Raw genomic sequence first — 18693 nt, forward strand, 5'->3', positions numbered from 1 at the left:
GCAACTGCGCCACCGGTATGCTGCTCATTAGGAACAATATGGTAAAAGGGGGCGTGCCCTCATGCAAATATCGTAACCAGTGTTACTGAAACAGCAATTTACCGTTTTACTTCTTACAAGTTGTTTACCTTCGCTATTTGACAGTTTTACACTGTAAAATTAACAGAGATTTTTTCAGTGTAATTGTAATGCATCGGTAAACAGTATGTAGCATATTTTGAAGGTGGAAAAATATCGATTTTACAGAACTAGACTGTAAAAAATAATGAAATGCATTGTTTAAGATATACAGGTAATTTTCAGTAGAACATCAGGTAACTTTCCTTTTTTCAGAGAAGGTATTTTACTTTCACCATTTACAGTATTTTACCGTTAAATTTAAGGGCGTTATTTACAGTGTAATTGAAGTCTGTAAAACCTCGACCCGCCTCGTTTTGTGGGAGGAGCTTCACTGAAACAAACCCGAAAGAATCCTGATTTCTAAAGCAGATCTTCAGGCTGAGTGATCAACGTCAAGCAGCAACGCGACACGCGACCTGACACGATGGCAGACTCGACCTTCACACTGCTGGTTATTTTAAGTCTTGCAAGTAAGTTCCGTTCAGACTTATTAAGAAGAAAAAGTGACGTCGGTATCTTTTAATCACGTTTAACGTTTCAATGTTGAATTCATTTATAAATGCACGCTGACAAACCCGTAAGGTTTAACTATTTTATGTTCGTTGGTTTTGAATAATATGCGCTGGGAGTAATCCGCGTTTACCTGTGAATTGAGACATGCACCCGCTGCAATGCCACTTCAATCAGCAGACTTCACGGTTGTACTGGAATATAAAAAAATGAAAGATTAAATACACTGCATCGATATTCATGTCGCTGGAGGTCAGGGGTGTGGTGGCTATTACTATAACTGGACATCAAATCAGAAGGCATGCCGGTTCAGATCTCGCTTCTGATTTATTGTGTCACCCTCAACAAGTGCCATTTCTAAAAGAAAAAAAAGTTAAAACAATTGCATTGATAGCTAAATTGCACAGATCGCAAATAAATAACAGGCGTTAACCAAAATAATTGTAACTCAGCATTTTTCCAATACTTCCATTACTAATCTAATGGAATGCACTTTACAGCAGAAACATCTTATCCTGCCCAAATTGAATTTCTCTCATTGCTGTTTTTTGTCGGAGTCTTGTTAACCCCATTATTAAGTAATGATGAATTCCGCTTAAAATAAGGAGCATCATTCGTAAATAAATCTACACCTGTTAAACGATTAGCAGTGATGCAATATTTTGCCTAAATTCTTCAATTGTCCTTTAAAAAAGTCATATTTTCTGTGTAATTTTTATAGTATATTTAGTCGGATTTATAATGATATTTTTATAACTCTAAGCTCAATAAAAATATGCATGAAATATGCGGAAGCATTGTAATTATTAACAATGACTTATTTTTTATCATAAAATGAAGAAGTTGCTTATTTGTAATATATATATATATGTATATATTTTTAAAAGTTTATATGAGCAACAGTTTATTTCTATAGCACATTTTCATGAACAGGATGTAGATCAAAGTGCTTTACAATGTGTCAACAAGACAAGAAAAACAAAGTAAAATTAAATAAGAATAACAATGAATAAACATAAAAAAATTAATATGCATTTGCATAAAAAAGAAAAATATATGTTGTTGCTGTTATTATTATTATTATTATTTTACAGCCCTGCTGCTTGCTCAGCCAAAGAGCGCACCTTTTCCAAGTGATGTAAGTAAACTTCTAAAGAGATATTTAACAAACTGAAAACTAGTTATTATTATTATTATTATTATTATTATTATTATTATTATTATTATTATTATTATTATTATTATTATGCGGTGTCTAATGCATGACGTGCTTTGCCCTGTTGATTTACATTTAAAAGATCTGTAACACGTTTTTAAAACGAAGAGCTGGTAATAGAAATATAAAATATCAGTGGGTTTATAAAGGATTCTCGTTCCTTCAGATTTTATCGATCTGCAAGTACTTGCTAGGTAGTCTGATGTACCTTAAAGATTCTAACAGCCCAAAAATTTAATTTCGTATTCAAAGAAAAATCCCGTTCACGGGAAAAATCACGATCCAAAGGCGCCAGTACATTTCTTTTTATTTATATACTGCCTATCATGGCGGAGTGGGCTCTGAGGCTAGGGATCAGCGCCAGCGAATCCCGTAAAAACTCCGTTGAGCAAGTCCCTTAACCTGTGACTTCTCCGTGGGTATGACTTTAATCAGCATCCAGCCCTGCAAGTAGACCTGGGGATTGTTGGCAGAATTGGCACTCCAGCCACCATAAAAGTCCATTCCATCTAAACTAGTGGCTGCACTCGGGTCCTTATTTGGGATCGTGAGGTGGTTTGTCATGTGGTGCGGGAACGCGCATGCTCCAAACCTCTCTCTCTCTCTCTCTCTCTCTCTCTCTCTCTCTCTCTCTCTCTCTCTCTCTCTCTCTCTCTATATCTAAATAAAGAAACCTAAATCTATCTATCTATCTATCTATCTATCTATCTATCTATCTATCTATCTATCTATCTATCTATCTATCTATGTACAGGTCAGCACCGTGTTTTGCACGGCGAAATGTCGTATTTAGCGTCGTTTGCAAACTCTGAAGTGCCATCAGTGTGATTTACAGCCTTAATACGGTGAAAATGGGAAAGCAACAGAGTGTCGTCAGGTTGCAAAACAAATGTCAAGACTCGACAGTTTGTTTTTCTTTTACATCATAACATTACGTTTATCTTTATTGACGATTTCAATTCACCTGTTCACAGCATTTTTGTGCCAAATATCACAATGCAGATGATTGTCCCGAAGAGCCCAAATTGGTATGCGGAGCGGACGGAAACACCTACAAGAATGAATGCCAGCTTTGCTTTGAGTACCTGTAAGTAGATCAGCTTTGTGGACTGCGTATTTTTCGGATTCTACAAGATATGAATGCTCACATATTTTCAATACAAATCATCCAACAGTCCAATGCAAAGTTTCGAGGGTCAAATAAGTTGGATGGCTTTTATTTATTTCATTAAATAATAATGTTTGTGGCATCACAGTGGCGCAGTGGGTAGCGCTGCTGCCTCGCAGTTAGGAGACCCGGGTTCGCTGCGTGGAGTTTGTATGTTCTCGCTGTGTCTGTCTTCTCCCGGTGCTCCGGTTTCCTCCCGCAGTCCAAAGACATGCAGGTTAGGTGCATTGGCGCTTCTAAATTGTCCCTAGTGTATGTGTGTGTTTGCGCCCTGCGGTGTGCTGGCACCCTGCCCGGGGTGTGTTTCCTGCCTTGCACCCTGTTTCCTTGTTGGGTGGGACTGGCTCCAGCAGACCCCCGTGACCCTGTAATTAGGATATAGCGGGTTGGAGGATGGATGGATAATGTTTGTATGTTGTTTACGCTCTTATCTGTGTATTTAATCGTTCATGTGTGAATTTATTTTTCAAAAATTGTTTGTGGATTACTCGATTTATATTTTAAAGTGATTCTAGTGTCCAGTTATAATAACTATGAAGTGTGTTATTTTAATTTCAAGAAATTGATCTAACCGTTTTCAAAATCGCCTAGTCTAAGGAGGGTGGATTCTCTCCTTAAAACAACACAAAACAAAACAAACAAACAAAATAAAACAGCCCTGGAACCCCCTTATCCTAGAAGTAAAGGGAATTGACCCATGCAATCCAATTGTTTAAAATTGATTGATTTGGGTTCCTTCGGGAACCACATGCACGTTTCTCCTGCAGGAAAATCAGTTGAACAGCCAATCAGCTTTAAAGTCAGCCCATGACAACATAAATAAGGAAATGCCTGGAAATTCCCAGACTGAAAAAAAAAACCACAAAATATTTGGAGCTTCGAAGTGAAATAATAATCTATCCATCATCCAACCCGCTATATATCCTATCTACATGGTCACAGAGGTCTGCTGGAGCCAATCCCAGCCAACACAGGAAACAAACCCCGGGCAGGGTGCCAGCCCACCACAGGGCACACACACACATACCCACCTGAACCAATTTAGAAGCGCCAATGCACCTAACCTGCATGTCTTTGGACTGTGGGAGGAAACCAGAGCACCCAGAGAAAACCCACACAGACACAGGGAGAACATGCAAACTCCACGCAGGGAGGACCCGGGAAGCGAACCTCAGGTCTCCTAACTGCGAGGCAGCAGCGTTACCACTGCGCCACTTGAAATAATAATAACAACAATAATAATAATCAATCTGTAATTTTATGTAAAAGCACACACACATACAAACACATATATAGTCAAAGGTTTCTGAATATTTCATTGATTTCTTTTCTTTTATTACAGTTTAAGCACTACAAGTATCATCTAAAAAATAAAAGAATGGCATTTATCCATTGACCTATATTTTCTAAGCCTGCTTATCCAGAGGAGGGTCTCAGGGAAGCTGGAGCCTAACCCAGCAAGCACTAGGTTCAGTGCAGGAAGAATCCTTGGGCATGACGGCAGCCCATCACAGGGGAATACACACACACACACACACACACACACACACACACACACACACACACACACACATCACAGGCCACTTTATCATCGGCGGCTCACCTAACCTATATGTCCTTGGGCAGTGAGAGGAAACTGGAACATCTGGTGGACAACATGAAATCTCCACGATCTTGAAAATAAAGGTTCTTTACTGGGTGGTGTAGTTTCTCGCAGAACTATAGTTTGATAAAGTACCATTTAATTCTGGGATGGGTTCTTTGCATATAAAGTTGGTTCTTTGTGCTTTTAAAAACTTCCTAACACACAGAAGAAACCCGAAATCTTTAATGCATGGTAGGCTACCTAGCAGGACACTAACAGATTAAGAAAGCCTGAACTGAGCCTGTTGTATTGTATGCAGTGAGAGTGCTTTTAAAAATCAGAAACCATTGGCATTTTGCAAATCTGTTAACATCTATTCTTGGTTATCTACTGTACGTAGTATGTTACGGACCTAAATAAATAAAGGTCCTTTCTGGAACTTTCATGTGGTTGGATCTTTAGGGAACAAAAAAATGGTTCCCCTATGGCATCGCTCTGACACTTTTATTTTTAAGAGGCCACATACAGAATTACCCGGGACTTGAACTCTGGTTCTCTTGTTGCAAGGAAACAACTGTACTGTTGCTCAACAGTTTTGCCTAAAAGGTAAAATAATAATAAAAAAGGCAAATAGGATAAATCCTCCATTCATGAAAAATGTGAAACTCTGGGAATTCTTTAAATGAATGAAGACCCAAGGGATTGTTCTGGATGTTCATGCCAGTGCTGCTGGTTAAGTGACCATAAATGATCCACACTAATCGATTGTGAAGCCCTGACTTTTTTATTCATTTGAACTTGAACTTTATTGCCAGGTTGCTAGAAATTTCTCTCAGTGTTGCATCCTTACACGTAACATAGTAAATAAAAGTAAGCAACACAACACACAATACATGACTCCATCACAACATTAAATGCATTCGTAGTGAAATTGCACAAAACACCAATATATTTAAAGTTGAATTGCCGTGCTATCCAGTAATATATTGAGTAAGTCTTTAATAATAATATAATGACATAATCTTCATCCCAGATCAATTCAGTAGAGGCTAAGGTCAGGTGATTGTGCAGGCCACATCATTATTTTCAACTTTCCTCCATCTTCCTTTCTCTTCAAGTCATTCTGGCACAGTCTGGTCATATGCTTATCATTTCATTATCCTTCGTAAGTACAAAGGGCTGGCTGGAAAATGCTGTTGGATCTCCAGTAGCTAGGATTAGTGCAGGTCACCAAATCTAGAGCCGGCAAGACAACCTCAAAGTATAGTGGTACCTCCTCAATGATTGATTGGGGCTCGTGAATTTATTTTCTCACCAGCTCAACAACATACACAACCTGTTTGTGAGAAACCAAAAATCTCAAATTTGGGTTCCTCAGCCGAAAAGGCCTTTTACTATCCTATAGGTCAGGGTCCTCAATCCCAATCCTGGAGGGCTACAGGTTTTTGTTCTAACCCTTTTGCTTAATTAGAAAGCAGTCCTTGCCAATAATTCAATTTCCTGGCTGGTTAGTGCTTTAACTCTGCTATGTCAGCTCATTCTCATATCTTAGATTTTTTCTAAGGATATAATCCAAATTATTTGAAGTCTAAAATGGAGGAGCAATTCTCAGTCCTTCACTTTTTTCACTTCACTTTCCTTCCAAGTATTTAATTAAACCCAATAGTGCATGATGAATACACACAGGTGTAAATGGTAACAAGCTAAATGGAGAAATGATGTTCTCTTTTGTCATTTGCATGTTATTGCTAATTAGATAGATAGATAGATAGATAGATAGATAGATAGATAGATAGATAGATAGATAGATAGATAGATAGATAGATAGATAGATAGATAGATAGATAGATAGATAGATAGATAGATAGATACTTTATTAATCCCAAGGGGAAATTCACATACTCCAGCAGCAGCATACTGATACAAAAAAAAAAATCAATATTAAATTAAAGAGTAATTAAAATGCAGGTAAAAACAGACAATAACTTTGTATAATGTTAACGTTTACCCCCCCCCCATACCCCCCCCCCCCCCACCCGATGTCTTTCAGTGGAGCAGGATGGTGACAGCAGTCTGTCGCTGAAGCTGCTCTTCTGTCTGGAGATGACACTGTTTAGTGGATGCAGTAGATTCTCCATGATTGACAGGAGCCTGCTCAGCGCCCGTCGCTCTGCCACAGATGTCAAACTGTCCAACTCCATGCCAACAATAGACCCTGCCTTCCTCACCAGTTTGTCCAGGCGTGAGGCATCCTTCTTCTTAATGCTGCCTCCCCAGCACACCACTGCGTAGAAGAGGGCGCTTGCCACAACCGTCTGATAGAACATCTGCAGCATCTTATTGCAGATGTTGAAGGACGCCAGCCTTCTAAGGAAGTATAGTCGGCTCTGTTCTTTCTTGCACAGAGCATCAGTATTGGCAGTCCAGTCCAGTTTATCATCCAGCTGCACTCCCAGGTATTTATAGGTCTGCACCATCTGCACACAATCACCTCTGATGATCACGGGGTCCATGAGGGGTCTGGGCCTCCTAAAATCCACCACCAGCTCCTTGGTTTTGCTGGTGTTCAGTTGTAGGTGGTTTGAGTCGCACCATTTAACAAAGTCCTTGAATAGGTTCCTATACTCCTCCTCCTGCCCACTCCTGATGCAGCCCACGTGTCGTCATTGAACTTTTGCATGTGGCAAGACTCCGAGTTGTATTGGAAGTCTGATGTATATAGGCTGAACAGGACCAGAGAAAGTACAGTCCCCTGCAGCGCTCCTGTGCTGCTGACCACAACATCAGACCTGGAGTTCCCAAGACACACATACGGAGGTCTGTCTGTAAGATAGTCCACGATCCATGCCACCAGGTATGAATCTACTCCCAAGTCTGTCAGCTTGTCCCTAAGGAACAGAGGTTGGATGGTGTTGAATGTGCTAGAGAAGTCCAGAAACTTAATTCTTACAGCACCACTGCCTCTGTCCAAGTGGGAGAGGGATCGGTGTAGCATGTAGATGATGGCATCCTCCGCACCCACCTTCTCCTGATATGCAAACTGCAGAGGGTCGAGGGTGTGGCGGACTTGTGGCCTCAGGTGGTGAAGCAGCAGCCTCTCCATGGTCTTCATCGCATGTGACATCAGAGCAACAGGCCGGAAGTCATTCAGCTCACTAGGACGTGATACCTTTGGGACTGGGGTGATGCAAGATGTTTTTAGTAGCAATTAAGACTAAAATAATAATAATAATAATAATAATAATAATAATAATACATTTTATTTATACAAGGCACCTTTCTGAGACCTCAAGGACACCGGACAAACAATAAATAAATAAATAAATAAAAAGACAAATTATAAACAACTTAAAACATCAGAAAAAAAAACAGAAGATATAGAATTAAAACCAAACAAAGCCACTGTAATCATAAAGAAAACGCCATTTTAAACAGATGCGTTTTAAGTTTAAATTTAAAGGTTGAAAATGATTCGATATTTCTGAGCTCAGTAGGTAATGAATTCCAGAGCTTGGGAGCAGAACACCTGAATGCTCCACTCCCCATGGAGGTTAGACGGGTGAGAGGGACGGTCAGGTGGATGGAGGAAGAGGATCTAAGGTTACGGGAGGGAATGGCAACATGAAGAAGGTCAGACAGATTTGGAGGGGTGAATGTTATGAATGGCCTTAAATGTTAATAGCAGAATTTTAAAATCAATGCAAAACTTAATCAGGAGCCAATGAAGCTGCTGCAAGACCGGAGTAATGTGGTGAAAAGATGGGGTTCGAGTAATGATGCGAGCTGCAGAATTCTGGACTAGCTAAAGCTTATGAAGAGATTTATTAGAGAAAACAAAGAGGAGTGAATTGCGGTAGTCCAGACGAGAAGTAACAAGACTGTGAACAAGAATGGCAGTGGTATGGGGAGTGAGGGAGGGGCGGATGCGATTAATATTACGTAGGTGGAAATAAGCAGACCGGGTCATGTTACTAATATGAGATTGGAAAGATAGAGTACTGTCAAGGATGACACCGAGACTCTTAACCTGAGGTGATGGGGAAACAATGGAGTTATCAATCACAATAGAAAGATTATCGGCTTTGGATAATGATGATTTTGAGCCAATGAGGAGAACCTCAGTTTTGTCACTGTTTAATTTAAGAAAATTCGAAGAAAACCAGGATTTAATTTCAGCAATACAGTCAATTAGCCAAGATGATGGAAAGGAAGAGGTGGGTTTACTAGCAAGGTAGAGCTGGGTGTCATCAGCATAACAGTGAAAATTAATGTTATGTTTATGAAAGATATTACCAAGGGGAAGAAGGTAAATAATAAAAAGAAGAGGCCCCAGGACAGAGCCCTGGGGCACACCTGAAGTGACAGTGGTGGGTTGGGATGTGAAAGTTTTAAGCTGAATGAACTGAGTGCGGCCTGAGAGGTAGGCTCTGAACTAATCAAGTAAGCAATAAGGTTAAAATAAGCAATAGGGGTTCAAAATCTTAATGGGCGAAGCAACTAAAGTGAAGCATAAGTGTTACTTATGCAATCAGGGCCTCTTATTAAGCAATTGGGTTGGAGCAAAAACCTGCAGCCACTGTAGCCCTCCAGGAACATGATTGAGGACCCCTGCTATAAGTGATCGGTATGTTTCAAAATGTTTTGTTATCTTAGTCAAGGTTTCTGAGCTGCTATATGAACCATATACAATACAATACAATACAATACAATACAATACAATACAATACAATACAATTTATTTGTCTATAGCCCAAAATCACATAAGGAGTGCAGCAATGGGCTTTAACAGGCCCTGCCTTTTGACAGCCCCCTCCCAGCCTTGACTCTCTAAGAAGACAAGGAAAAACTCCCTTGTAGGGAAAAAAATGGAGGAAACCTGGGGAAAGGCAGTTCAAAGAGGGGGTCAATACAACACAATACACAGAACAGAACAGAAGTAACCCTCAATACAATACAATAGTGCAATAGAAATATTTCAAGTACAGAGCAGAATGCAAGAGTAGATGATATCACATAATAGGATTTCAAAGTCCTATTATGTGGGCAGTCTTCTATGACCCATTCAAGTAAACACATTTTATGTTGAATCTCATGTCTGGTGTACCCAGGCTTGTGAAACACATGCTAGACACCCTTATGTACATGTCGGCTGTATTTGTTGATGGTGTAGGTCGGTCAGAACTTCCTCAATCAGTTCACCCGGGCTTCTACATGCCTTTTAATAATGTCAGAGATACTGCACACTTTTTTTTGCAATTATTCTGTAACACAGCCTTATATTTCTTTTAGCAAAACTTTGCCTTTTCTATAAAATTATTATCTAACACTGGACACCCACTATGACTTCTGAGTGTTATTAAGTGTTCCACCAAAGACTTAAACCTTTATATTATGTAGTCTCATGTGATAGAGAACAGACAGGCCTCACGGCTGGATGTGAGAACAACTTCTTGCCTAACCAAAAGTATATAAGAGATGAAGGGGCAGTAGGCAGGAGTAGGTCCATCTTCTTTACAATAGGTTGCAGTGGTTGTCTCTGTCTCAATGTGGACACCTGCAGGGGTGCATGGGGGTGAAATACGGAAGTGCAGCACTGTCAGGATCTGTGAGTGCCATTAGAGGACACTGTCAGGAAAAGACCTTTTTTCCCAAGTGACCTGGAAGTGCTTCCAATTGGATGTACTATGTAAGCTGGAAGCATTCCCGGGTCCTGCTTAAAAGGGGTACCTAGAGGAACAGAAGGAGAAAAGGAGCATTGGTACATTGATTGTTTGTATTTGGTAGTGTTCACAGTGATCAATAAAAATCCCTCATTTTAACCCAAAACGGTAATAGGTTAGTGTGTCTGAGTTTTAGGGGCTCAGCGGCCCCCTATTAGCTACTAATTATATATATATATATATATATATATATATATATATATATATATATATATATATATATATATGTACGGTACATACATACATACACACACGTGTACATACATCCCCACACCAGGGGACACTGCAGCTCTCCAAATATCCGACACATACCAGCTCGAATACAATTGCAGTAAACAAGAAGTTTTATTTTGTGGGAAATTCTTCCATTAAGCATTTCCCATGCCTCACCCACAATATAAATTCACTGGTACTCTACAACTCTGTAGTCTTCTCTTTGTCTCTCTCTGCCTATTCCACTCCTCAAAGCAAACATAGTCCTCCTCCTCCAACTCCTTCTGTGGCACGTCCAGAAACACTCCCAGGTGAGGTAGAAGCCTGACAAAGTAGAGCTTGCCAGTTTCTCCAATTCTCTGGAGTTTTTTTTTTTTGCTTGTTTTTTCTGTCCTCCTCACCATCAGACCTTATTTTATTCTTTGTTAATTATCCATCCATCCATCCATCCTCTTCCACTTATCCGAGGTCGGGTCGCGGGGGCAGCAGCTTGAGCAGAGATGCCCAGACTTCCCTCTCCTCGGCCACTTCTTCTAGCTCTTCCGGGGAAATCCCAAGGCATTCCCAGGCCAGCCTGGAGACATAGTCCCTCCAGCGTGTCCTGGGTCTACCTCACCAGGGAGGCGCCCAGGAGGCATCCTGATCAGATGCCCGAGCCACCTCAGCTGACTCCTCTCAATGCGGAGGAGCAGCGGCTCTACTCTGAGCCCCTCCCGGATGATTGAGCTTCTCACCCTATCTTTAAGGGAGAGCCCAGACACCCTGCGGAGAAAACTCATTTCAGCCGCTTGTATTCGCTATCTCGTTCTTTCGGTCACTACCCATAGCTCATGACCATAGGTGAGGGTAGGAACATAGATCGACTGGTAAATTGAAAGCTTTGCCTTATGGCTCAGCTCCTTTTTCACCACGACAGACCGATGCAGAGCCCGCATCACTGCGGACGCCGCACCGATCCGCCTGTCGATCTCACGCTCCATTCTTCCCTCACTCATGAACAAGACCCCGAGATACTTGCACTCCTCCACTTGAGGCAGGATCTCGCTCCCAACCTTGAGAGGGCACTCCACCCTTTTCTGGCTGAGGACCATGGTCTCGGATTTGGAGGTGCTGATTTCCATCCTTTCCCTTAAAGATAGGGTGAGAAGCTCAGTCATCCGGGAGGGACTCAGAGTAGAGCCGCTGCTCCTCCGCATTGAGAGGAGTCAGATGAGGTGGCTCGGGCATCTGATCAGGATGCCTCCTGGACGCCTCCCTGGTGAGGTCTTCCGGGCACGTCTAACCGGGAGGAGGCCCCGGGGAAGACCCAGGACACGCTGGAGGGACTATGTCTCTCGACTGGCCTGGGAACGCCTTGGGATTCTCCTGGAAGAGCTAGAAGAAGTGGCCGGGGAGAGGGAAGTCTGGGAATCTCTGCTCAAGCTGCTGCCCCCGCGACCCGACCTCGGATAAGCGGGAGACAATGGATGGATGGATGGATGATTTCCATCCCAGCTGCTTCACACTCAGCTGCGAACCGATCCAGAGAGAGCTGAAGATCACGGCCTGATGAAGCAAACAGGACAACATCATCTGCAAAAAGCAGTGACCCAATCCTGAGTCCACCAAACCGGACCCCCTCAACACCCTGGCTGCGCCTAGAAATTCTGTCCATAAAAGTTATGAACAGAATCGGTGACAAAGGGCAGCCCTGGCGGAGTCCAACTCTCACTGGAAACGGGTTCGACTTACTGCCGGCAATGCGGACCAAGCTCTGACACCGATCGTACAGGGACCGAACAGCTCTTATCAAGGGGTCCGGTACCCCATACTCTCGGAGCACCCCCCACAGGATTCCCCGAGGGACACGGTTGAACGCCTTTTCCAAGTCCACAAAACACATGTAGACTGGTTGGGTGAACTCCCATGCACCCTCCAGGACCCTGCTAAGGGTGTAGAGCTGGTCCACTGTTCCGCGACCAGGACGAAAACCACACTGTTCCTCCTGAATCCGAGGTTCGACTATCCGACGAACCCTCCTCTCCAGTACCCCCGAATAGTATTAACTAATTAAATTAATTAAATTAATTATTATTAATTAAATTAATAATTAACTTTGTTAATTAGTACTGCCACATTTTTATATTGTTTTTTTTTTATTTTTTTTGTTCTTCATCTTGTCAAGCACTTTGAGCTACATCATTTGTATGAAAACATGTTATATAAATAAATGTTGTTGTTGTTCCCACAGCACCCCTTGGCAGCACCCATGGGGTAAAACATGGCTGAAGCAAAGCGCTCCATATCCCATGATGCCCTGTGGAAATCTGGGGTGCTGCCACAACTCGGGGCTGTGTTCCCATCTAGCAAATCATTTGAGACAATGCCCTGTGCACGTTGTCTTTCTTGTCCTTCCAAGGCAAAGCTCCCAGCCGATTTCTGTCACAATAGATAGATAGTGTGACGGACACCATGCAGGGACTGGCATCCCAGCCGGAGTAGGACAGGGGAAAACAATTTGTTTAGAGTGGTGGTTCTCAGTCTGTGGAGCGGGCCCCCCTAGGGGGACGCAAAGTAACAAAAAGGGGGGTGCGAAGATATGAAAAAAAGAATCAAAAATATGAAAAATACATCTATTGAAACCAAAACAAATTAACTTAAACTACATCCTGATTCTACAAAAATAAATATAGTTAGATAAATGTTGATAAAAGTTAAGTAGGTATAATCAAATATGCATCTATGATATACAGTATCTTATTAATTAAAAAAGAACAAATTGGTATCAGTTTCAAAAAAACGTTAGGGGGGCACGATTAAAACTGTTTTGAAAACGTGGGTCGCAAATACTTAAAGGTTGAGAAACACTGGTTTAGGGCATTGTCTCCTGCAGCACGCTGGGTGGCAGAGTCCCTGGGTGGCAGTACATTTGTGGATGCCCACAGCGCAGGTTGGGGAACTGTAGTTTTTTTGACCAGCACTGTTGGATCCTGCGGGTGCCGCTTGGAAATGCTGAAGGGAATGTTGTAATCTACTTTGTGGGGTTTCAGCATCACCCAGATGTACTCCCAAGTCACTGTCTTTGGTCACTGGTAGTACTCCTGGGCTTTACATAAAAGGAGCTGCCTGCCTCAACTCCAGGTGCCAGAGTTAGGAGAAGAAGACAAAACTTGCTGGATGAACGGAGGAAAAATGACAGAGAATCACAGAGTTGCTTATTGTGAAAGATGTGGTTGTGGTGTGGGAAACACTTCCTTGTAAGGGGTTGACACAATAAAACCTATTGTTCACTTTAGAAGTTATGTCTGGAGTTCGGGGAGCTGCAGTGCCCACAGGGGAACACAATAAATAGATATGAAAGGCACTATATAACATAGATAGATAGATAGATAGATAGATAGATAGATAGATAGATAGATAGATAGATAGATAGATAGATAGATAGATAGATAGATAGATAGATAGATAGATAGATAGATAGATAGATTCAAAAGGTATTAAGACCCTTTCACTTTTTTCACATTTTGTTAACTTGCACAATTGTGTTAAAATAATTTAAATTCTATTTTTCCCTCATCAAGTTACACTCAATATCCCAGAATGACAAAGCAAAAGCAGTATTTTAGAAATTTTTGCAAAATTAATTCAAAATACAAAATTGAAAAGGACCATTGCCACTCCGCCATTCCTCTCAGGTTTTGTGTGGCACCATGCGCTCCCAGTTGCATCGTCCCCTTGCCCATTCATACATGCCATCCAGTTTACCCTCATTCCTTTTGACCATGGTCAACCAATATGCCACATTTTCTTTCTCCCCACGTGCTGAACCAAGGCCAGAGTCCACATCTGAGTGTTGCCAGCAGTCACACACCCAGGCTGACGGACTACAGCAGGAGGGAGACACATCTGAACTGGTCTTTCCAAGCGTTCTGTTTGCAGAGGTTGCGGACATACTTACTTACATAGCAAAAATGTCATATAAAGGAATAGGCACCATATTTAACAATTATTGTTTAAACTTATTGATAAGGTTTATATGTTAAACACAGAATGTGATTAATAAGACTTTACACTTATTTCAATTTATGCTTTTAAAGAAACAATTCTGTGGTTATTGCAGTTGAACTTTGGTAAATCGTGTGATTTATTTGGCATATGATCACGTGTGTGATAAGCTCTCTGTCTTCTCTTCTCAGCTCTAGAAAGACGATGCCTGCCATCGCGAAATATGAAGGCTGCTGAAGCAACAAGGCACTTCAACTTGTCTGAGAAATTGCAAATTAAATGTACAGATAAACTGGGCAAGTGGGTCAGAGGACATTCTGGTCTTTCCATAAATAGAAAATATAAATGATTCCCAGCCTTATGAAATTGTGGTAAATTAAAGAAATGTATGGATTTTGTTTCTGAGGTTATGCTGAATGAGTTCAATGCAAGCAACTCTGGAAATCTGCGGAACTTTATTATCGTGAAAACTGGAAAATAAATGTATTGAAATAGAAATAGAAAGGCCCTTTGAGTAAACAACAATCAAATGTTATATTTAATGCAGTTGTACACTTTCTGCAGTAATTTTAAAAAAGAAAAAAAAAAGGTAAACCTTAGTGGACTTAAAGCTGGAATTCGTATGTACAGATTAAAAGAAAACTACAACAATAGTGCATTGCTTTGGTCTGTATGTGTCTGATTTATGCTGTAATAGTATTTTATTTAATGGTAATTTGTTTTTATATTATTTTATTTTCTGAAATGTTCCATTGATTTGCCCTTCTCGTCTACCATTTTCTTATATAATACGCTACCCCGGCTGTCCGTTTGTCTGTCCAAGATTTTAACTCACCTGTAGCTCGCAAACCGTTTGACCTATTGACCTGAAATTTGGTACACATATACTACGTGACCTTCTTCTGTACGCATTTGAGGTGATGATTGACCTCCAAGGTTATTCCTCATTTTATTTTTATTTTATTTTATTGGTAGAATCAATTCTTGGCAGTGGCCAGCAGGGCAGGCAGTGTGGCTCATGTGTACGGGCGCCGTTCTCATCCCTACCACCTTCGCCGTCACTTCCCCTGCCTCTTCATATCTTAAATTATTCTTGAGGGAGATTGAAGACTTAAGTGCCAGCTTAAGGGAAAAATTAAAGAAAACGTACTAAGTAATTGCAACGCACACACTGACTTAATCAGTTTTAACATGGAAAGATGCCGACGAAAGAAGAGAAGAAGCGGGCCACTAGGGTGGAGAAGAGAAGAGCTGTTCAGGAAGCAGCAAGCACATCAACCTCTGAGCAAACGAATGCTAAACGTATAGAGAAAGAGGATGAGAACTGTGAATGCTCAAGTCAAGTATTCACTGCATGTTATCGTGCAGTATGCCGTTACTGGTACAGATATAACGTGCCTTCCTGATCACCAGTTCCTTCCTTCCAAATGATGTCAGCAATTTTGTTAACTAGACAACAATTTAGGTTTCAGTCACATTAAAAACAAACTTTTATTTCATTCATGCATGCGAGGTCTCTGTACATTAAATAAACAAGGCCAGCCAAGTCAAGTCAGTTGAATTCCATTTTATTATGTACTGGAAATCATAATTGTAGATAAAGCTGCAAATTCAAAATCAAATCTCATCAATAAGTAATATCAGTATTGATGAGTGGGGGAATTCAGGGCTGGGGGGATTAGGCAAAAAAGCTTGGGGTCCTCCAACTCATCCTTCACCAAGTCTCGACATGGTAAAATGTATCACCATTATTTATTTATTGATTTATTTTCAATGAAATAATATTACATACAATCAAGTCAAATTTATACAACAAATGACCTCATAGTCAAACTTCATTTAGCTGGTCACTTTTTAATACGAATGTATTGATCCCTCTGTAGTTGGAACACACCCTCCGGTCCCCCTTCTTAAAGAGGGGGACCACCACCCCAGTCTGCCAATCCAGAGGCACTGTCCCTGATGTCCATGCGATGTTGCAGAGACGTGTCAACCAAGACAGCCCTACAACATCCAGAGCCTTGAGGAACTCCGGGCGTATCTCATCCACCTCCGGGGCCCTGCCACCAAGGAGTTTTTTGACTACATCAGTGACCTCAGTCCCAGAGATGGGGGAGCCCACTTCCGAGTCCCCAGGCTCTGCTTCCTCATTGGAAGGCATGTTAGTGGGATTGAGGAATTATTAAATGTCAAAGAAATTGTACAAAAGGTCATGTCTGGAAACGAGCGAGGCACATACGCGATTCTTCACAGCTAGGGTCTGTGTGAGTAACAATAAAGAAAAATCCTTATTTTGGACAACTAACTAAATAAAAGTTTACAAAACGAAATGGTTTCCTTCAAATTATCTGCAGACCTTGGAAACAGGACTCCAGCGTTTTGAAGTCCTATATGGTCATTGCACCGTCAATTCCCGTAGTGCAGTCAGCTAATTTTATTAAATTAAATAGTGATAAAACAGAGGTTCTTCTGGTAGGAGAACTAAGTCTGTTTTGGATAAATGTGATAATACAGTATTTCATTGACTGTTGATAATTCTCTAATATCTTCTTCCTCCCAGGTTAAGAGCTTAGGCATTATTCTCGATAGTACCTTACAATTCGAGGCACATATTAATATATGTGTGCAGATGGTGCAGACCTATAAATATCTGGGAGTGCAGCTGGATGATAAATTAGACTGGACTGCCAATACTGATGCGGTGTGCAAGAAAGGACAGAGCCGGCTATACTTCCTTAGAAGGCTGGCGTCCTTCAACATCTGCAATAAGATGCTGCAGATGTTCTATCAGACAGTTGTGGCGAGCGTCCTCTTCTACGCGGTGGTGTGCTGGGGAGGCAGCATCAAGAGGAAAGACGCCTCACGCCTGGACAAACTGGTGAGGAAGGCAGGCTCTATTGTTGGCATGGAGCTAGACAGTTTAACATCTGTGGCAGAGCGAAGGGCGCTCAGCAAGCTCCTATCAATTATGGATATTCCACTGCATCCACTAAACAGTGTCATCTCCAGACAGAAGAGCAGCTTCTGCGACAGACTGCTGTCACCGTCCTGCTCCACTGACAGATTGAGGAGATCGTTCCTCCACCACACTATGCGACTCTTTAATTCCACCCGGGGGGTAAACGTTAACATTTAACATTATACAAAGTTATTGTCTGTTTTTCACCTGCATTATTATCATAATATTATTTATTGTATCAGTATGCTGCTGCTGGAGAATGTGAATTTTCCATTGGGATTAATAAAGTATCTATCTATCTATCTATCTATCTATCTATCTATCTATCTATCTATCTATCTATCTATCTATCTATCTATCTATCTATCTATCTATCTATCTGTCTGTCTGTCTGTCTGTCTGTCTGTCTGTCTGTCTGTCTGTCTGTCTATCTATCTATCTATCTATCTATCTATCTATCTATCTATTAACAATGTTACTCAGTCTACATATTTCTATCTACGTAATATCAGCCATTTTTGCCCACCTCTTTCAGCTTTTGACACAGTGCTCCAAGTTCCTGAATGTATCAGCAAATGTCTTGGGGGAATAGCAATTTCACGTTGGATGTTTTCCTTCAAATCTTCCACAGTGTGAGGCTTGTTCTGATAGACTTTTCCTTTGTGTTTACCCAAAAGGAAGAAGTCTGGTGGTGTCAAATCCAGCGACGGTGGTGGTCAAAGACTCTTTGAAATTACCAGGTTGCCGAAGAAGGACACAATTTCTGCCACGCTCCTTGCCGATGTGTGACACATTGCTCCATCTTGCTGGAAGTAACCTTCTGTTAACTCACGATCATCCAGTTGATTCTGACATCACTTAAATGAATTGGTGACCCAATAGGTTCACACCATGAATATTGTACACCACCATCCTGAGGAGAAGTCGAGTGACTGAGTGAAGGGGCACACGTAGTATGCACCCAGAAGTTGCAAACGGAGGTTAAACGTCACAACGGCTGTCCGGCGCCTACCTCATCGTTCTGACGCAGGGGCATCCTGGCTTGTTTGAAACTCCATATACCGAGGAGCACATTGCACATTGTTCCATTCAGATTACTTTGTCCTAGCAAGAATTATTACAGAATATTTGGGGCCTCTTTCAATTGAATCTCCTTGTACCTCCTGCTCGCTTGACCACCATGGGGTTTAGAGCTTTCAGTCGACTAGTCTCTCACCT

At 41.4% G+C, this 18693-nt stretch overlaps 2 protein-coding genes across 8 annotated transcripts in view; one reads left to right on the forward strand and one right to left on the reverse strand.

Moving 5' to 3' along the window:
* LOC114647358 (probable pancreatic secretory proteinase inhibitor) overlaps positions 1-15083 on the forward strand; it is a 161537-nt gene extending 146454 nt beyond the window's left edge. Inside the window, exons 2-5 of one of the 4 annotated variants that reach the window (XM_028796057.2) lie at positions 537-590; positions 1725-1768; positions 2821-2933; positions 14708-15083. In XM_028796057.2, coding sequence (XP_028651890.1) covers positions 545-590; positions 1725-1768; positions 2821-2933; positions 14708-14753 — 249 coding nt within the window. In that variant the 5' untranslated portion in view covers positions 537-544 and the 3' untranslated portion in view covers positions 14754-15083. Of the gene's footprint in view, positions 1-536; positions 591-1724; positions 1769-2820; positions 2934-14707 lie in introns of those variants that run through there. The other 3 variants (XR_003715492.2, XM_051923525.1, XM_051923524.1) reach the window with 3 other exon arrangements.
* LOC114647356 (uncharacterized) overlaps positions 1-18693 on the reverse strand; it is a 289364-nt gene that overhangs the window by 225010 nt on the left and 45661 nt on the right. The window lies entirely within an intron of this gene.

The sequence above is a fragment of the Erpetoichthys calabaricus genome, chromosome 2 (genome assembly GCF_900747795.2).
Source record: "Erpetoichthys calabaricus chromosome 2, fErpCal1.3, whole genome shotgun sequence".
NCBI lineage: Eukaryota > Metazoa > Chordata > Cladistia > Polypteriformes > Polypteridae > Erpetoichthys > Erpetoichthys calabaricus.